The sequence below is a fragment of the Pungitius pungitius genome, chromosome 6 (genome assembly GCF_949316345.1).
Source record: "Pungitius pungitius chromosome 6, fPunPun2.1, whole genome shotgun sequence".
Taxonomy (NCBI): domain Eukaryota; kingdom Metazoa; phylum Chordata; class Actinopteri; order Perciformes; family Gasterosteidae; genus Pungitius; species Pungitius pungitius.
Window position 1 is genome coordinate 9040673 of NC_084905.1, and position 21068 is coordinate 9061740.

The following is a 21068-nucleotide window of genomic DNA, read 5'->3' on the forward strand; positions in this document are numbered from 1 at the left end:
GCAATGAGCCCTCTCTTGGGATAATGGTTTGAAGAGGAGTCTCCATTATTTTGTTCTACCAGCGTTCACGCGCAGACTCGCGTCACGACACGAGTCCCGTGCGGTGTTCAACGACCACTCTCTGCAGGGTGGGGGCAGCAACGTGCCAGCAATATGAAATACTGTTAGCACGGGCAGAGTGGACATTACAACTACAACTTAGTTGTGACAATTACCGTCGTCACAATATGTGTACAAAAGTAGTTGGATTTATTTGTGTTAATATAACAACACATATGTTTTTCCTGATTTAAATTACACTGTATAGTAAAGGGAGGGATTTACCAGATGTAATTACTTTCCTCTTCTACATGCCACATTGAGGGATAATATTTATCAAAAAGCCTAATTGTGTACATCTTTTTTGAAAAGCAGCAATGATCAACCCAATGTGTTATATATATATATATATATATATATATATATATATTAATATCGAGTTGGTCAAAAAGTGTATTACCTGATTATAAGATATCGATCAAAGTCGGAGGAAATTGGGCCTACGTTTGAATCTGTATTAAAATATTTGAACGCTAGGATTCGTTCGTGGTCGTCAATCGGATAGTGCCTGAAGGCACCGTTGGGTTTGTTTTGATCCTGAGGGGCTGTGTTAGAGCCAACCAATGACCTTAAGGGAAGGAGCTTGCAAGTGTCACGTGGTTCCTACCCTCCCGCCCCGTCAACCTCACTCGTAAAGCGGCGCGTCCTTCATACTTAATTCACTCTTTACCTTGTATCGGGGACTCCTAAAGTCTGTCCCCGTTACTTCTCAGCAACGCCAGAGAGACACTTTGCATTCTACCAACGAAAACGTAAAGGAGAAAAAATAGACAAAGACACACCACTCTTTCCTTCGCACATTCACAGAAAGGACAGAATAACCGAGATAAATCCGCGACTGCGACACGAGCTAGAGGCTGCATCCGCCCACTCCTTCATTCGCGGTGATCTACTCAGACGCTCTGCGTTTTCTCTTTGAAGAACCAAAATGAAAACCAAATTTATCAACGGGGTTTCGTCCTCACCCTCGCTGTCGCTAGACATCCTGGTGACCGAGAACGCGCTGCAGGTCCAGCCCGACACCGAGGAGGACTGCGGGGAGATGGACCGGGCTGACCAGCCCGACGTGGACACCCGGTGTAAGGCTCATCTGTGGTGCAGGGAGTTCCTCCACGGAGCGTGGAAAAGCCTGGCCAAGGACGAGTTCCACATCAGCGTCATAAGGTAATAGGGTGGACATGAAGGCTGCTGGTTCTATACCGTCTAGACTCGTGCTGGAAATCGTTAAAGGGCGAACCCGCCCTGCAGAAGGATGATGATGTCTGTAGCAGGCCTGTTGTGCCCTTTGTGATTTTGATCCTTAAAGCTCATTTTAAACGGACCTCCCCTTTTTAAAATGCTCTTCTGGGACCACTAACGATGTGGCAGTGAAATAAAACAACAAACAAAATAATATGTATGTATTTATTTTAATAAAGCTACACTTTCATTAGTAAGCAACATTGCTAACAACTAAAAAAATAGTCTCCTCAGCTTTTTCCAAAAAGTGCCGGTTTAATTCTTATGAAATGGCCTATTGTGATGTGGCCTATGACAACAATTTATGTAAGAGATTATGGGATTACAGGCATTAGTCGAGCGAGATAATGTGACACTGTTGTATATCCTATTCTGTTATCACAGTCCAATCACCCTGAGCTCAAAGACCCAGAGGCCCATTTTCTATTCTTTTTTGAAGCCATATCTGCATGTAACAATGTCCCACCCCCACTATATCTCCTCTGTCCCACAGGGGTGGTCTGAGCAACAAGCTCTTCCTGTGCAGCCTCCCCGACAGCGTGGACAGTGTTGGGGACGAGCCCCGGAACGTTCTGCTGCGCCTCTATGGGGCCATTCTGCAGGTGGGAGCCGCATCTCTTATAAATTGTTTAAATGCTGTTGATTTATACTTCACTAAAAATAGAGGTACAAGTGAGACTCTTCATCAGAATGTGTTGCCGGGCCGTAGGAACTACTTTCCCGCGGTAGTTTGTAGATATTAGTCAAGTTTTTTTGAGTTTAGTTGCTTTGTTTAAAAGTAAGTGCTGCTACCGAACATTTCACAGTTGTAAAAACGAGTTCCGGTTTAAATCTTGTCGCGGTGTTTGTAAATGACTTAGGCCGACAGGAAGTAAACATGGACACGGGCTGTTTGCCGACCAATGCATTTACGTTGAAATGGTCCACATGGCACACCGACAGCAGAACAGTAAGAACTGCACCCTCTTTTTTCCCCTGTAGAAATGTTTGACTTTTATCACAGAAATGACTCGTGTAACTGGGGTCAGATGTCAATATGAGCTGATAATTACAGAAACAAACAAACAAGCAAGATTGAACATACAACTGTGTGACGTGTCGCCCCCAGAGCTTGTTTTGTGCGTGACTGTGTGTGTGTCTGCAGCTCATATGCTTATGTGTGTGTGTGTGGATGTGCTGCGTGTTAGCCATTGTTGTACATGGTGATGTACCCCCATGGCTGTACATGCATGTGTTCTTTGCCGTAGGCTTCCCAAAGGAGTGTGCCCTCCTGGGTACTCTTGTTCCCAGGTGAACCCACCAAAAAACACGGTACAGTATGAGATCCCTGAAATCTCAGCCTAATACAAAGACGTAATACACACAGTATGCAGGATGCAACCCCAGCGCCAAAAACACCTATCCTTTCTGTCTCCTTCTTTCTACAACCCTGCCCACGTGACTCCCAATCGCAGAGAAGTCAGCTGGATTGTATGTTTGGGGTGACTCTGCAAATTATTTGTGACGTGCAATGAATAAAAACACCGCCAAAAAAACTAAAGTGTTTGCTGTTCAACAAAAGCGTGTTTGACATTAACATAGAGAGGAGGAGGAGGTGATGTGGCGGGACTGTCTCATGTTCACATTCCCAGTATTGCTAAGTATAACACCCACTATAAAGCTAGTTTGTTGTCATGTTGAGCAACAGCAGGTCAAAACAGCACATATTCATCTACTGCAGGCCGTTGGCTTCATCCTGCCATGATGCAGAATAAAACCTCAAAAAGACGTAGCAATGTGGTCGTGTCCTGCTGCTCTCTCAACCTTAAAATGTACCCAATGAATCCTGCATTAAGTATTAACTAAAGGCTGTTTCATGAAAGGCAACACAGGCTTTTATTGCTGCGGGAAGTCTGACAGAGAGCTAAAGTGCTGTATCCTTTACCAAGGTTACCTCAGCCGTCTCCATCAGGACAGTCGCGTCTCTGGAATGACTCCGGTATAATCAAAAAGGCTAATGTGATTCAGGAGCTCTGAGTGCCGCTGCTAATGGTTAAACACAGCCCAAATGTGCCGCAAGCAGCGTTTCTCAGCGATGAAGATATGTCAACAGCATGTTGTGTGTTGATCATTTTAAATAAATAACTGTTAATCAATTTTATCCCCTGGCTATTATTGTCCTTTTCACAGTCGATGGCATCACAGATTTGTATTTGCATGCTGGCAACAGAAGTGGCATGTTCAGTTGTCAGAAATGACTTGAGTTCATCAGGGTTCCATCAGGATCACGTTTCCAGGTTAACTATAAGAGTGTCCGATTAATGATGCAAAATATACTTTATAGTGTCCACTTATGGCTGGTAAAGTCTCCACTTGTAGCTTGTAAGGTCTTGATTTGTAGCTGGTGAGGTCTCGACTTACAGCTGGTAAGGTCTCGACTTAAAGGTAGTAAAGTCCCGACTTGTAGCCTGTAAGATCTCAAACAGTAGTGCCTAAGGACTATATATAGTTGACTGCACATGTAGCTTGTAATTTCTCGCTGGCATAAAGCGACACTCTAGGTTTCTCGCCCAAATGCATATGTAGGTTGGACCTCACACTGACCTATATTCCAGCCACAAACTAATAGAAGAAAGACCTGGTGAGTCCATGAGTTTAGGTTTCATGCTCCATCTTTGCTAGGTTAATGATCGTACATAGCTTGATTAGCTATTGTACCTTGCCATACTTCCATTGCCATACTTCCATTGCCATACTTCCATTGCCATACTTCCGTTGCCATACTTCCGTTGCCAAACTGCGTGCGCACCCTTCCTTGTGTTAAAGGGACTATCCACAGTACGTCCCACCAAACAGCAGGTTTAGTACTGGGCTGAAGTCCTACCTCCTTGGAGACATCCCCCACTGCTTTGACAACATCTGATCTCTATCTCTGCACCGTCGTCATGAGCCGGTAGTCCTGGCGGCAGAGTAACTAGTGCCCCATCCCCGCTGTGGTGCCCCAAAAGAACCGGTGTGTGTTTGAACTCATGCCCTAATTCTCATACTGTACTGTCAGCCCTGCGGGCGTGGCTAGGTTTGGATGTTGACTGCTCATGGACGACTTCCCATGTATTCACAGATGGTTCTTTCCTCCTTCTTCTGTTCATAGATGTCCTGTAATAAAGGGGATTCTCGACTGTCAAACAAAGACAATCTCTTCCAAGTAAGTAACTGAAGATGTGACCCTGTCCCTCGTCTCCCTAATTCACTTCATGTATAAAGCACTCCTTTGACTCTGCTCTTTATCACTGCTTGGAGTAACAGTTCTATTTCATCCTAACTGACATGGTCATCCAGGATTCATAGAACCGTAATTACAAACGAAACCTTTGTAAACGTTTTTACTCTGCTCTCACAGTCTTCTGAGCTCCTGAGGCAACAGTTGTTGTGGGTGTTCAGAATCCATTTAGCACCTGTTTCAGCTTTTAGAACTCAGTTGCTACAGCCGCTGAGTTCCTTCAGTGGAGGCGGATTATACCTCACCTGTTTGTTTTTTGCACTGGTCAATCTTTCTTCCATAACACGTTTTTTTCAGAACGTTAAAAGGAAATCCTTTTTTATTAATTTCACCTAAATTTATCGTACGTTTTTGTCAGCCTCATTTGCATATTTAAACCTGAAAAGTGTTGTGGAAGAATTCATTCTTTATTAAACAGCTGGTGTGGTTTCATGGGGATATCTATTAGCATTAACATGGGTTTTACCAAACATATCTTTTAAGTCTTATAGATGTTTTTTCTATTAGTTATTTCTCAGAGTCTGATCCAGAAATCTTCACTTCAGTAAACTTCTATACTGAATGAAGGCTTTCGTTCACATATCATTTATAGAGCATTTTATTATTGAAGAAATAGAGAAAGTTTTTTATTTACGGAGTGATAAAAAGAGAGATATAAAATTAGTTTAACTGTAATAAATCTAAGAGAATGAAACATCCATTTAGAACCTTATCCTTGTTTCAAATGAGCTCATTAACGCGCATTAACAGAGAGACGTCACCTCGTCCCTATTGACCTAGAAATGACTTCCTCCCCCACCACAACCCCTGACCATGGCGTGACGTGGCTGAGTCACGGCTCCCTGTCATGTGACGGAGATGAGGTCATCGGCCCTTTGGCTCTGGCTTCCATTCCTCAAGCTCAGCAGCAGTCAGCATTGAGGCCCGGCCGACTCAAACAATGCCATGTCTGATGTGATGCCCGTTGTCACTTCTAATATCTGTTGTGGTGATACATTCAGGACATGGTACTTTTCCACTGCATTATTTCCATCAATATTTTAGTGCTTGTTACGTAACGAAACCTGTTTATTCAAGCCCTTATCGCTGTTCTTTAACACGAGATCACGCGTGACAGATAAATGTGTCACACCGACTCATCCCGATGTCTGATGTATGCGAGCGGTCTTTGGACCATGATCCAACCTCCCAACGGGTTTGTTGACACAAACAACAGAGCAGATAAGCATGTCAGTGCTCACTGCACCTGCTTCATGGCTCCAAGAGGGCCCGCCGATGTGAAACCAGTGTAGGGCAGGAACATACGTCAGCTGTCAGACCAAGCGTCTTCTACTCATTCAAAAGGGTTTTCAGACATGGGAGGAAGTTTCTGTTTCCTGTTGGGAAACAGAGTGATGCCGGAGCTTTCTGGGGGGGGGGGATTCTTTCGTGCTTTGTCATCAGTTGTTGATGATTAACTTTTGAACGGGTAAAAGAAGAAGACTTCGACTGGAAGAGACAAATCAAACAGATAGCTAAAGCAAACGCATGAAATTTAAATGGGGCCACAGCAGTAAATAAAACACAAGTTGATGGAGGGCTGTCTTCTGGGTTGTTGTCTTTTTATCTTGGTGGTTAACATGTGTGGGAAATTAATTTTCAGTGCTGGAGGTTGAAGCTCTGCTTTAGTGAGTCTAAATGTTTTTTTTTCCCTTTGTGTATAATAAATGTAAAAGAATACATCAAAATAAAAAACACCACTTTGGCGTTGGCTAGATAGCTAATAGCAGGCTGGTTGCTATAACGTTAGTTACAGCTACGGCTGGGCGATTATGATTTAGGACAAAATACCCCTGTATTGATATTATGACCTTAACTGCGCTTTCCCAAAATATTTACCCACTTAGGTTTAAGATGATTATTAGTTATTTGTATATTTTGACATAGTAATAGAAGAGCAGATAATAACCTCACCTAACCTTTCACAATATATATTGTCATATCACGATATATCAATATGACATATTGCCGAATCCAAGTCCCAGCTCTGTGCTTCATCGCCCTCCTCTGCCATGAGTCAAATTGAGATTTGATGTGAAAAACAACTCGGCCTTTCTTCTTGCTGTGGGTCGGCTGCTCGACAGCAGCCTGTAGATTGGAAAAGACTTCACCTTTTATTTAACGTTTTTCAAGCCTAAACTCTACCGATACCAGTGCCTTCTGGAGTAAGACATCGATATCTGCAGAGTTTTGTTTTGAGAAATATGACATCTAGGAGGCCCCACAGCGGGCAGTATTGTTTCCCTTGAGTTGGCTTCCTGCTGGACGCTCCGTACGAAGCACATTCCTTGGCCAGTGGCCAAAAGCCTCAGGAGCTCAGATCCAAAGCGCTGTGTCTGCAGCAGCTTATCTGAAGGTCATTCACTTAAGACTTAACTCATTCAAGCAAAGCCTTCTCCTACGGGACCCCACTCGGATGGTAAAGGGTCCATGTTGGCTGCTGAAGAGGCAGCGGCGGAGGTGCAATCTGAGCACCAATCGGCCATCCTCAGATGAGGTGGCTTTGGAAAAGCCAAGCTTTTACAACAGACAGGTGTCACACGTCGTCTTAACTCCGCTCTGGTCCCTCAGGTTGCTGATCAGACCTCAAACGAGGAAAAGCTGATTTGGAGACAGTTTCAGAAAGCTGAGGGAGGGAACGTGTAGAGAGGAATGAAGATTGCTTTTGCTAGCTTGCTGACGGCTGGTTTACCAGCTAGTTTGTCAGTTTATATTGGACAAGGGATCATTTATTTTCACTTCTTAGTCCAAAAACGTTGAATCCTGTTGCCTCTCTTGATTCCAAGACAAGCTCCACCAACCAGCGTTCCAGGTTCCCACTGTTTAAACTGTCCTCTGCTGCTGACCTGCTGCCTATTTGGTGAGAAGCCCGGGCCATCCGTCTTCTCCACATAATAGAGTGAATCAGATTTAGTCTGCCGGGCTCCGGGGCACGTGTTTGTGTTGGTATGAGAGGAGGTTTTTCCCAGCCAACCTTGAGCCAAATGTGGGCTGTGAGCTCCATGTGTGGGTGTGGGACCTTTTGTGTGTCTCTGAGATAAATGCAGAAAGACGAGTTCTGAGTGGGCCAACTCCTCCCGGGAGTCTGAATCCACTTCTTGTGTCCCCCTCAGCGCTCTGACAGGCAGACCCTACGAACCCGAACCACAGCTTTTCACCTCCTTCGTGCTCACCCATCCTGCTCCTTTCATTTCTGGATACGTACTGTTATAGTTGAATCCCCTCAGTACCCACGTATAAGCTATAAACACAAAAGTTCTACCCCCTGGGAGACAACACCACAAACCAGACGTGAAGCAGGACTGACTGGAGCGAGTCAAATAATCGAAGCCGCACCGCTAGAATCCACACAAAACAAATGTTCCTTCTAGTAACGTTCAGTAAACATTTGTTTTCATGTTAATGAACCAGTTTAGTGGGTTAATGGAAGTATTCACTCAGACATGGTGACCATCCTGCTTTCTCTGCATTTTACCGCAGTGTCTCTAAAGATTAGATAAAATGTTTAAGCTGCTACGTTTCTTTACTATGGTCTGTTTTCAGGGTGCAGAGGCCATGGTGTTGGAGAGTGTGATGTTTGCCATTTTGGCGGAGAGGGAGCTGGGACCTAAACTCTACGGCATCTTCCCTCAGGGCCGCCTGGAGCAGTACGTCCCTGTAAGTCACCGCCTCCTCACTGCATTCTTTTATATTGCCTGTGTATTCCTGCCCGGTTCTGTCTGTAACAAAAACTACTTTACATTCCTTGTATGTATACAGTATATCACCTTGTGTGTATCGAGCCCATGCAAATCCACCACTGCAGACCTGTTAGTCGGCTGCTCAGGTCTCCCCCCTCATACACGTCATGGGTGCTAATCATTTCAAGGTCCTTTTGCCTTCCTGAGAAGCTTAGGACGACTCCCACCTTTTGTTGACCTGCTATTGCCTGTAACTCTGCACATAATCACGGTCCCTCCGTTTAAAGAGAATTCTACACCCCTGATATGAGCCTCACAGTAAAGAAACCAATCCCTGTGGTCTGGAAGTATTTAAGACTACCTGGAAATGGCCTACCACAGCACAACTGCTCTGCACATATCAGAGGGGAAAGCATCCAAGCATAAGATCAGATGAAATAATCTTCAATGTGTATTACTATCAACACGCAGAACTTCTTTGCCTTGGTGGTAGTTCCTACAATTCCATTACTGGGATTAAAAAATGTCAAATTTGAGTGCACTTTTTGACCATCTAACTAATAGCGTTTGTTTGATTTTAAGAGAAGATAATGGAATAAAAAGGCATTTATCAAACTAGTTATTGATAACCATTTTGAAGAATTCACGTTATTTTAACTGATAATTGAGTTATTAGATCCACTTACCAAGAAATCATGACTCATCATGACTATTCGGTTCATCCCTAGTTCTTCTGCATGTGGAATGAATGATACCGCACAGTTTGTATGTGTGTTGTACTGTTCAATGATGCATCGGCAATGGATGTTCAATGACAATTAATAAACCATAAAACATCTGCTCTTCAGCAGTCAGACAGTACTGTGTTAACACTATCCTTCTACTCTTGGAAGAAGATCTGTTTGACCTCAGTTTACATCACTTAACACTCATTTAACTGTGAAAGATGAACTGCAACTCACCTAAATAGATTCATCTATTTGTGTATGAAGAAGGATGTGATACAATCATACAAAAGCAGTTTCAGAAAAGAATAGACATGTTGACAGCCAGGTTCAACCAAACAAAATGTACAAAAAAACGCCAATAAAAGGTTTTAAAGTGTGAGTTGTGCCAACCAGCAGAAGTCCTTAAGCATCAGCCATAACAGCCCCCGCCCCCCAAAATGTCATGGAATTATATGCAACAGAAGACGAGATCAGCCATGAACAGTCGCAAAGGTGCACACTTGCTAACTGACTCACACGGGAGAGATCACATGATGCTCCTGTAAGAAGTAACTGTATACGCTCATGTCCAGACAGCTTTGAGAGACTTTGGACTTGAATATTGGCTGCTTTATATCAGTTAAAATAAATAAAATAGTCTGCCAATATTTTAACAAAATATTGAATCAGTTTTTTTTGTTGCAAATTGTATGTACTAGCCCATTTTTTATGATTTTGGGCTACCCGGCAGCGCGCTTCCTGCATGAATAAGCCTCTTATGTTATCCTGTCGACAGAGTCGCAGGCTGGACACCTGTGAGCTAAGCGACCCCAGCATCTCCGCTGAGGTTGCCGAGAAGATGGCCAAGTTTCATGCGATGAGGATGCCCTTCAACAAGGAACCCAAGTGGCTGTTTGGAACTATGGACAAGTAAGTGATTTACTTCTAGTGAAGGGCCTGACCTGCATGTCAGCATGCCGTGATGCCGTGAAGTCCAATGTCACTTTCTACAGATTACCTGTTAAGATAACAGCTGGTTTATCATTTCCTGGATTGTGTATTATACTATATATCTCACCCGTGACTAATTTAGTAAATTTCCATGACACGAAATATGGCGTAATCAGAAGCATAATATTTAGTATTAGTTTATGCTGAATTCTACTGGAATGGGTTGGTGAGCTCATGCATATTTTGTTTTATGTTCATAATTTTGTAAAAGATTTTAACATTATATAGGTGAAGCTTCAAATAAGCCGAGTTGGCTTTATTCCTCCTCTTGCAGTGAGATTCAATGTCAGCTTGTTTGTGTTCATCCAGTCCTCAGTCAAACTACTGCAGAAATACAAGGGATTTAAGCTCACTGACCAGAATAGGTTGAGACAATGTAGTGCTGTGTCATATTTCTCACCTTCCAACGCGTCCTATTTCTCTTCACCTGCGCACACAAACAATGTGCTATTACTGCTGCTAATTCTGCAACAGCTGGCAACCCAACTACTTTATCTCCGGTGCTATTATTAGCACTGTTACTGCTGCCGCTATCACTTCAATCATTCTTGAATTTTTGCTTTCAAAATTGGTAATCAATACCATAATATGTGAGGCTAGTAGTATTTCATAAAATCTGATTCTCATTCCTTCATTGCCAAAGATGTGGCACGGTGCCTATCAGTAGTTCACGTTGACTTTAAAATGTATCCAGCGAACACGCCGACTTTGCATGATGTTGATCCTCTGTCACTCGGCTTTATCGGCACACATGTTTTTGAGGGAAAGGGTTAATGTTTGTGTAACTCTCTCAACAGGTACCTGAGCCAAGTCATGAGGCTGAGCTTCACCAGAGAGTCCCAGCTGTGCCGCTTCAAACGCCTGCTGGACTACAACCTGCCTAAGGAGATGGAAATGCTCAAGTATGTTCATCACTTAGAGAGCATTGAATGGAATTACATTCATTTTTTGGAGACTGACCTTTACCTTTACCATTTGCCTAACCCTAACCCTTGCCTTAAATGATGTGCATTCTCAAAAGGAAGGCAAGTCCGCTACAATTGGAATACAGGCCCTTGCACACAGATTTCACAACATGTTGTTATTCAATGGAGGTTACAGAATGTGTAGGTCAACATACCAAAAGGAAGCCTTCACTTCCTGTAGGGAAGAAATATTAGTAGCAGGAGCTCTCCACATGTAGCCGATCGATCATCCTCTGACCCTTTGTGTACTTTCAGGTCTCTTTTGGAGTCCACGCACTCTCCTGTTGTGTTCTGCCACAACGACTGTCAAGAAGGTACAACGTGTGGATGCGAATAGCCCCATTGGCTGTACACCAGCTAATCTCTTTCATAAAAAATGACTTTGTGCTTTCGTCGCTTTCAGGAAACGTGCTGCTGCTGAAGCGCAGCCATAGCTCCGACAAACAGAAGCTTATGCTGATTGACTTTGAGTACAGCAGCTACAACTACAGGTGAGAAAGCAACTGCTGCCAAATGATACTATACCTGGCAAAATATTTCGATACTCGATAGTTTTCGATACAATACCACAAAGAAGATACTGGAATATTTATCTATGATAGTAATAAATAAAACCTCTGTAATGGCGCGTTTCCACCGAGCCCTACGGTCCGGTCCGGTACGGGTCGGTACCCTTTTATTTGTTTTAAAGTACCAAAAATCCGCACCGTACCGTACCACTTTTTGGGTACCCTTCGGTTGGGGTACCTGGCACAGTTGTTTGGTACTAAAGGGTGGAGCTAGACTCACTGCAGAACGTTGATTGGTTGAAAGAGTGTCGTCATTTGCGCGTGCCGCAAGGGGAAAGACGACACACGAAGCGCCATTTTTAAACTACAACACCGTCGCAACAATGTCGCTGCGCAGCATTTACTTTAACAGCCACATATCGAGAAGCAAGAACAGGATCGGCTGTATGTCCTCCATTGTTGTTTGCGGTTAGCTTTCAGTTTTCGCGCGATCGAATTACGAATCTACTTTCCGTCCAATACCACACCTATCAAGTGACGTTACCACTACTTTCTGGAATACACCACGTCTATCAAGTAAGGGTACTGTTGGCGGTGGAAACGCTCGCCAAATCATGGTTAACAGACCCGACCCGTACCAACCCGACCCGCAACGTACCGCTCGGTGGAAACGCACCATAAGTGCACTCTGAGTGAGCTTTTTTAATAAAGTACCGGTACTAAAAATAGTCAGAACCGTACCGTTTTCAACGTAAGGGTACCGCGGTACCTTTCTAGTACCGGTACACTGCCAAACCCTATTGCCAAACCAATTTCAAGGACTTGATACTATGTTTTGTCTTCTTCTTTCATTGTGCCACACGGCTCATAAGAAAATGATACAGTAAATGTTGATGATTGATGATTCCAAGAAAACATCAACATTTTACTTTACTACTTTTTCTGATTTCTAAGCCAAATGCCCCCCATTTGAATTCAGTGTTTCTATATTTTTTTACCTTTTGCTACACTTTAACTTAACTTGGTTAATGAGCGAGGCACATGCCTCCTAGCTCACCAGCCTAAGGCTGTTCGCTTGGGTCCGTTTCTAATGGAGGCGACAGTGTCAACATTAGCAGCCAGGCCAGTTCATCCAGGGTTGCAAAATTGAGATTCTCTAGAGGTTCTTCAGAGAAAGACGGTGGTTGCTGAAGCTAACAGGAGCCAGCCAACACTGTTAACACCCGACACTGGCTCGTCCCAAGTGAGAAACCGAGCTGCGCCTCCACCTATTCAGCATGGAAGCACATATACAGAGAGAGGTTTATAGTGTCAGAGGTGATGCACCTGAAGCGGGTTAAATGACACGGATCTCCGGGTAATCTTCCAGTGTTCTTTAACTTTGCCTCCCAGAAGCTGCATCTCCAACTGCAGCTCAAAATAACTCCTCATCTGGCACTCAGTGCATTTGGCAACTTTTAATTGAATGGAATTTCTCAAACGTTTTGAGTACATCGCTGACGGCCACATGTGTTGAAATATTCACTGCGGCTGTTATGTAAGTGGAATGGAGCCGGGCCAATGGGGAAAATCACCTTCCAGGCCCGTCAGTGTCACTAGAGGAGAGGATGGTGCCAAGCATTTTCTCAACGAGACCTTCTCTCTCTCCCTCGCCATGGATACACAACACAAAAACACGCCCCCGTGGCCAAGTCTCCTCCTGTGTCACTAACACATGACCGACGACCCAGCACGCAGACATACCAAGCACGCGAGCAGGAAGAACACACATAATGTGTGTCTTTTTGTTTTTGTTTTTTTCTTAGTGGATGAAGGTAGCTGGATGTGGAAACAGAAAAGGGATGATTTGGATTCATAGACTCCCTGAGAGCAGTGGGAGGATTTGTGATCCTCGGCTCTTGATATCAGTGTGGGAACCAACATGCTAAAGTGTTGCTGTCTGTTTCTTCTGCTCAAAATCACACACCGTAACTGTAATTCCTTCAATAGTTCATAGTGGGGGAGGTTTTTACACCACTGGTCCCTCTCTAGCAAAATTGTTCTCCCCCCACCCAAAATTAGAGAACTACAGTTCCCACAATTCTTTTAGAATGTAAACAAGAAGTATAAATGTTACCGCTAGGAATGGGACAATATGAAAAAATGGAATTCATTTCACAATTATTGAAAGATGAAAATCTCTAATATATTATCCTAATAATCATTCAAATATGTTAAGAACGTCTAATATAGCACAAAACATGTAGTCACTTTGCCTAACATCACCTCATGGGAACATATATAAAGCAAATACTTCATTAAGTTCTTCCTTACATGGTACTTCTTGTTTTTATTTTAATTCCTTTCTATTTTTATATCTTAGCATGATAACAAAGTAGACAGAAGCTCACTCACACTTTGTCATTCCATCCGCCAAAATGAGAAAAAGAGATAATTTTCAGCCCAAAATCCCCTAGTTTTCTAGGAAAAGGAACCAACTCTCTGTTAGCTGACTCAATCTATTGACGTGTTCCAGCTGAGTGGACATCAGTCAAGCAAATAAATACCATTAAACTCAAACCTCCAAATACTACGATATGCAGTACAAAGATATCAGTCTGAAGGTTTTTCTTCATGTAAAGGCGTCATCTGTGTCTCTCTGTTCACCTCGCAGGGGATTCGACATTGGCAACCATTTCTGTGAGTGGATGTACGACTACAGCTGTGAGGAGTTTCCCTTCTTCAAAGTGAACGCTCAGGCCTACCCTTCGAAGGCCCAGCAGGTGGGCACCATACACTGATATGCCGACCACTCGTTTCACCGGGTTGGTGCTCTTCTGACTTGTCGTGTCTCTACACAGCTGCTCTTCATCGAGAGCTACCTGCGCGAGTCCCATCAGGGGTTTGAGAGCCTGAGTGAGGAGGACCAGATGAAGCTCATGGAGCAGCTGCACGTAGAGGTCAACAGGTGAGCTCACATGTCGCACAAGGCAAGTGAGCCAACGCACTCCCACGCACCGCACAGGCGTAAACAAAGTGTGTTTTTTCACTGTAGGTTCTCTCTGGCGTCCCACTTTTTTTGGGGCTTGTGGTCCATTATCCAGGCCCGGCTCTCCACCATCAAGTTTGGGTACTTGGTGAGTAAAAGTTTGTTCTCTTTTCAAAAGTTATCGCCTTAAAGGTGCGATGTGCAATATGTTTCCCAGATTTCAGTTTCGAACATTCTGAAAGGGAGCCGACGTGGTAATAAGCATGCTAACCAGCTAGCCCAGGCACAACCTTTTCCTTTAAACCACGTACTTCCCGCTTACGCAACCTTTAGGCCGACGGCACACTTGAAGACTTGATGACTGTAAGGTTAAATCGTATGGATCGAGGAGCAGAGGGGGAGGTGCAGGAAACACTGCACAGTGGCAGTTGAAGAAAAACAGCCTCAGACTGTTATGCAGTGTCAATATTGACTGTATAAAGTTGATTTATGTCACTTTACCCTCTGGGCTGTGTATGAGCAAAGTTGTTATGCTTCTATGGAAGGAAAACTCTGATCTAATGACATAACAGGATAACACACTTTACCCACCTCCAACATTGTTATCCACCATATGCTGTAAAGCTTGTAACTGCACTCCAGCTTCAAATACTTGAAGATCACAATACTCAAATACATAATAAAAAATACTTTATTGAATCAACTTTAGGGGAACACACCAAAAGTCATACATTACAGTTCTATACTACTACACAAACTAGCAATAGTGAGTGTACAGTCAATACTAAAACACAACGCAATACATAAAGGTAACCAGCATACAATGTGTGTGCAATAATGTAGTACATTTGAAAACTTCTCATCACCCCAGTCTATGGCTGCTTTCAGGAATTTTAATGTGAATTATGTGATTTCATTATTAGGACTATAAGCACAAAAAATACATTTTAACATCAACATTAAGTAACCCCACATTCTCCATTACTACAATGCTGTTTAAATTGAAATAATCTCCTGAGGCTGTCAGTGGCTCACTGGAGAGCAGGCTTGTCCTTCAGTCAGAGTCCTGCTCTGCTAGTCCACATGTCAGTGTGTCATTGAGCAAGACCACAAACCCCCAAAGGCTCCCGTAGCTGTGACTACGGTGTGTGGAGGTTAGCTACTGATGGCCAGGTAGCTCCTGTCATCAGTGCATGAATGATGACTATAAAAGAGAAATCCAGGAGTACAGTCAGTGGTTTCACTTCGGCAGATTCTTTTGCCTATTGATAAAACAAGTTTACTTTAAAGGGATTAAACAACAGTTGGGCCACATTCATCACATGGCTGTTTTGACCTTGAAACTCGAAACTTCCCGCACTGATGTCACACATTAACAGTCCTCTAATTGCTCAAAAAGCTTTAAAAATCTGCAAAAATAACAGGAAGGGATTAGTAAAAGAAACCAGTGTTTCTGGTCAGAAGAAAGACACAATGTGACACAATGACACAAAGAAGATGAAGGTCCCTCCAATTTAAGAACTGTATGTTATGTTCAGAATGGTGTTTGTGCTCATATCTATTCATGTGTTGTAGGAGTATGCCCAGGCCAGATTTGATGCCTACTTCCAGCAGAAGAAGATCTGGGCGGTGTAGTGGAGCCACATGATTGGATGGGCCGAACATGCAGACTGACAATGACTCCACCCTCTGCGCTTTACTTGTGCGTCCTGCCTGCAGAGGATTTGCTGGCTACTGTTGGTGTAGTGACTAAATGCCAAAACTTGATCATGTGGTGCTTAAGGTACACCCCTCCCTCCCCCTTGCCCTAAAAAAAACACCTTTACCGTTTGAAGTTTACACTGTTTGACTCCCAGAGGGCTCCTCCCCCTGAAAAAAAGTAAATACAGAAAACCCTGACCTTTACTAACCTTCATCGCTGGTCAGAGCTGCCCTCCGCTTCTGCCCTGTTGGAACCATATCACTAACACATGGCTTGTGCTTGGAGAGAGGAGAGGGGGGGCTGCAGCTGGATTGGAAATGTTGACATTGCATCAATGTGTCTGTATTGCTCATTCCCTTGTGGAAATGTTCGGTTGGAAATAACCAAAATGTGAACTTCTCTTGCTACATTGCTGCTCACAGAAGCAGTCAGTTGCTAAATATGTATATTATATATAGACCTCAATGTGACAGTGACCGGGCCACACTTACTGTTTGCTGGTGTAATCGTGAATTGATCGACAGGTCGGAGTGATTATCTACACTTGTAGATATTCAACACTTTCGGCTTGTCCGATTTTCTTTTTTTTTTGTAATCGTTGTATTTGACATTTTCTGAAGGACCAAGGAAAAGTATGAGGAGAATTGAGGTTGCCTTTATTTGGGGCGGCTGGTTAAACGTTAAACTCCTCCAACTCCAAGACGTCAAACATCTGGTTTCTTCATATTCGGTCTGGTTCTTGGTGGCGTCTCAACTAATAATGCTGTGACTTTTTATCAAGCTGCAAAAATTTTTGCTGACTTAAGTTTGGTAGATTTATGGTATTAATACAACTAACTGATACATAAAGGACACCGCTATTTAGTTTACACATCTGCACTTCTTATTTAGCCAAAAAGACATTCCATCCATGCTTTATAAGCCTGGGAAAACATTGCTAAGCAGCCAGGTAACCCCACTACTTAGTTTTGCATTCTTATTATACTATATTTTATCGTTACACTGAAGGAAACATGCAAAACAGTGGTAATGTGTTCTTTGGTGGTGTTACTGGGTTGTTTTGGCTCAAGTGCCTACTGCTATTGTCTTACCTACGATCTAGTACAGCTTGCCTCTCACTTTGATAAGTTGCAGGACATGGGTCACACTTAGAAAGCTTGTCTCACACAAGTTGTGCCTGAGATCACTCACTAGGAGGAGTTGTGCAATTTTACTTTGTTTAAAGGTAAATTGTATTTGCGACTGAAAGCTGAGTCCGAGCCGGGGCCGGGTCTAGACAGGCATGTATGAGGGGGCAGCCACAAATCTTGAGGGGGCATTGTGCTTAGTTTATGTGCTTAGTAGATTTAATTTGAGGGGGCACAACATTTATTTGAGGGGGCCAGGCCCCCTCTTGCCCCTGCCTAGACCCGGCCCTGGTCCGAGTGTGATCAACTTTTCAATTATACACAGTATTTGTCCGATGCAGTGAGATTGAAGTTCAAGATCCCGAGACGTGCCCAATACTACCCCAACAGCGACCTCTGGTTCTGCCGAGATAAGGTGCGTTCTCACCAAACGTGAAGCAAATGTCTCCCAAACGAGCCGCATACTCGCTGGGGATAATTTCTGGTCAATTGGCATTAATCGTGTCCCACTAGACAATGCGGAGAGGTGGCTTATCATCCTAAAAACTGTTTGGCTTTCGGCCATTGTTTTTCCTCTGTATCAACCATGGAAGACGCTATACTACATGTCATTTAGCTGACGCTTTCATCCAAAGTGACTTACATTGCATTATACCCCATACGTTACATTTTGCCTGGGGAGCAATTAGACAGCGATGTGCACCTGTTGTGGAAGTCCAGCTCGCGGTATCCACACACAGCTAATGCTACGTTTCATTCATCCTCCATGTTTTCTCATTCGGCAACGAGCGCGAGCGGTTGTCTTTGCGGCGCCAACTGAAAACGTGGACGGACGAGCCTGCAAAAAAAACGACACTCCGCTGCATTAGAAAAAGTCCCTTCAAAATAATAATTTTTTTATTTTTTATTTTATTTTCCCATGCAACGGCCTGCGACCCACCAGTTGAGAACCACTGATCTAGATTATTTGATTGGGTGTTGCTAATCAGATAATTAATCGATCAAGCAAGTTGTCTTTTCATTGTTTCCAGATCACTCTTTTTTTTAGCCTCTTTAAAAATTAAAAAAGTATAAAAAGTATTTTAAATATGCACTTAAGCATTTCAAACATGATATTGCGTTATTTTTTCCATTTTATTTGCTAAAAAGGCACCTAGTGTGTAAAGGTCTTGTTTGGCTACTTAGCTTACATTTTTCTAATTGCAAAAGATGAAAAGCTCTCATGATGTGGTTGGCAACCACGACTCTTCATTGGACCACGTTGCCGGGTTACAGTTTGACCATCCAAAAAAGACCAGGACAGACCGTTAATGTTATCCCAGACCACCTTTCTCCCAGTTGGGGAAGTACTACACAGTCTATGTGCTAGTTGTGAATATGCTGTTATTTTAAATTGGCATCAATCTCCAAACTCTTTAAATGCTGAATGTTACTCTTATTATGACCCCCTCCCCCAACAGCAGGAGAATTCAAGAGCAGGACGGCTTAAATCCAGTTGCCATGATTGGACAATCACTGTTTGGGTTAGGGATCCAGCAAGCAAATTAAAAAGCAAAATATTTGCTTTTGATAGTTTGTTTTCCACTAAATGTTGGATTGACAAAGTAAAGCAGAGCGGCTGCATGCATACCCGTGTGTGTTGCTGTTGGGTCGTAGCGTTGTTTCCCCGCTTACCTGTGAGCAGTAATGTGGAAGCAACCACGTGGCCCTTGCTAAGCGTACAGCAGGAAACTAAACTGAACCTGACACTAGTCACCTGTTACAGGAACCATCCAGAAGTGCTAGAATGTCTTCTGAGGCACTTTTGATCTCAATAAATTTACTTTGGTGTTTTCGTGTGTGAAACATTTGAAAGATGTAGAACTGTGACTTTTAGTTGAAATGTTAGTTTAATTTGACATGCAGGTGAAGTTATTGTATTTTTCATTGTGATATTTCTTTGAAATGGATTTACTGTATAGTTTAAATTTATTTTGTGATGCAGTGGGACTTTGGGTCGTACCGGCAGCATGTGTCGTGGATTATACTCCGAGTCACTGCTGCATTTCATTTTCTGGCAATAGTCTTTTATTTAGTATCCATTCTTTTTTTTAATACCATTGAGTGTCTCCTTCATCTACCAAACTTAGTGTTAAGTTTTATTTTTGAATGAATTAAATGTATTTGTCCTGACTACCTTTTTTGTCCATTTACATGATTTCCGTGATTTTGTTATGTAAAACATGGCCACTATGATCTGTACCTGTATGTACATTCCATGCGTGTTACTTCAAATTTACGAATTGTGTACATTCGATCAAAATAACATTTTGATCTGATTGGTTCAAGCTAAATTGTGGAAAAGTAAAGAACAAACACACACTTGCTTCTGTTTATACATGTTATTAAATATATGAATCATTCCCTGACAAAAATATAGAGGGTCATGCTAGGAAATATCCAAATGTAAAGATTAAAAAATGTTTACCTTTTTGTTCTTAATGATTTGTACATTGTCTTAATGTTAACAAACCTTTCGTTATGTGAAAGCACCCAGAGCTACACCATCATGTGACTCACATTGGTAACCATTGCTCTCTGTGCAGCTATACTGAATGCATATGTACTCATGGAAACGTAATAGAAAAGCCTTGGGGTGAATTGGAGCAGCTCAGAAAGACTTTGGCTGTAAATGTACTTTCTGCTTTGCACAAACAAGAAATAAAGAGAAAACAACTGACTGTCCTGTGAGGTTTTTTTTAGCGGGGGGGGGTTCCCATTATTACACTGGATACTTTACAAGAAAGTCAAGTACTTTACAAAGTACACAATTCTTTACTAATTTACAATTACTTTCAGTTAAAAGTTATATCGCAGTATTAAGGGAGAGGATGGAGCCAAATCTGGGTATACAGTTTTGTTCGTTTGAAAAACAAATGTCAACCTGAAAGTTTTGGTCTTGAACATCGCAAAATACAACAATGTATTCAAAATAAAAAATAAGTGCACGAAAATTTTAGTTTGAATATAGTTTTGACTTCATTATAATTATTTTTGAATGAAATGTCGTTTTTCATTCTTGACTTGTATTTATTTTTTGATTTTCACTTCGGTTGCAAATATGATATTTTTTAGATTCAAATCTATTTCCAGCAGTCATTCAAGCTAAATGCTAACATCTGCATTCTATTTGCTTATAATGACTATGCTAACGATAGCATAGATGCTTGGTAGCCACAGCCTTCACTATATTTAGCATCTTCACACATCAGAGGAGGCTTTTTTTGTGTATGGAATATTGACATTCAGAGAATAATATAACGATAAAACAAAGAAATATACCCTTTTTAATGTTTGCAGACCAAATTCTATTTCCTAGTAATAAGAAACTGAGCAAACAGTGATTCCCACTCATAGTCTGGCGTTTATCTTTTTGACCAGCTGAGCTCCTTTGCTATCTATTCCAAGTTGTGCTCCTTGACCCGTGTCCTCGCTCCGTTATACTGCCACCAGTCCATCGAACCAGGTCAGATAAAAGACGACATGTCTGTTGTTTATCAGGAAGTGGTTAATGAATTGAGATGCCATGTTTATTAGCTACACGGAACAGCCAGTATCATGTCTGATTATAAGTCTTGTCTCTATGTGCTATTGTAGGACATATGGTTGAACGTAGAATTGTGAGTTTGAAGGGGTTGCACCAGTATTATGGACCAAGTGGACCAAGCGCACTGTTGCCTACAGTTAAATGCACAAATATAAACTACTCAATGTGTCCTGTTTC

At 42.6% G+C, this 21068-nt stretch overlaps 2 protein-coding genes across 3 annotated transcripts in view; one reads left to right on the top strand and one right to left on the bottom strand.

Annotated features, from left to right (window-relative positions):
* The window catches only part of si:dkey-12e7.1 (uncharacterized protein LOC557553 homolog), a 13262-nt gene extending 12117 nt beyond the window's left edge, over window positions 1-1145 (bottom strand). Inside the window, exon 1 of the mRNA XM_037452667.2 lies at window positions 1065-1145. The gene's annotated coding sequence lies outside the window, so the exon portion shown is untranslated. The remainder of the gene's footprint in view (window positions 1-1064) is intronic.
* On the top strand, window positions 543-20025 carry chka (choline kinase alpha). 2 transcript variants are annotated; one of them, XM_037452664.2, is made up of 12 exons: window positions 543-1263; window positions 1832-1940; window positions 4469-4522; window positions 8180-8293; window positions 9820-9953; window positions 10832-10936; window positions 11255-11313; window positions 11403-11490; window positions 14162-14270; window positions 14349-14455; window positions 14543-14624; window positions 16052-20025. In XM_037452664.2, the coding sequence occupies exons 1-12, from the start codon at window positions 1028-1030 to the stop codon at window positions 16109-16111; spliced, it is 1257 nt and encodes a 418-aa protein (XP_037308561.2). In that variant the 5' UTR covers window positions 543-1027; the 3' UTR covers window positions 16112-20025. The 2 variants fall into 2 exon arrangements, with proteins under 2 accessions (XP_037308561.2, XP_037308562.2); XM_037452665.2 differs by lacking the exons at window positions 543-1263; window positions 1832-1940 and adding an exon at window positions 2082-2649.
* Window positions 20026-21068: the final 1043 nt, after the last annotated feature.

Excerpts from the sequence above, each read along its gene's own strand:
- chka (XM_037452664.2), top strand. The coding sequence starts at position 1,028 with ATGAAAACCAAATTTATCAACGGGGTTTCGTCCTCACCCTCGCTGTCG. Across the intron at positions 11,491-14,161 it reads TACAGCAGCTACAACTACAG|GGGATTCGACATTGGCAACC; the intron begins GTGAGAAAGCAA and ends TTCACCTCGCAG. Across the intron at positions 14,456-14,542 it reads CTGCACGTAGAGGTCAACAG|GTTCTCTCTGGCGTCCCACT; the intron begins GTGAGCTCACAT and ends TTTTCACTGTAG.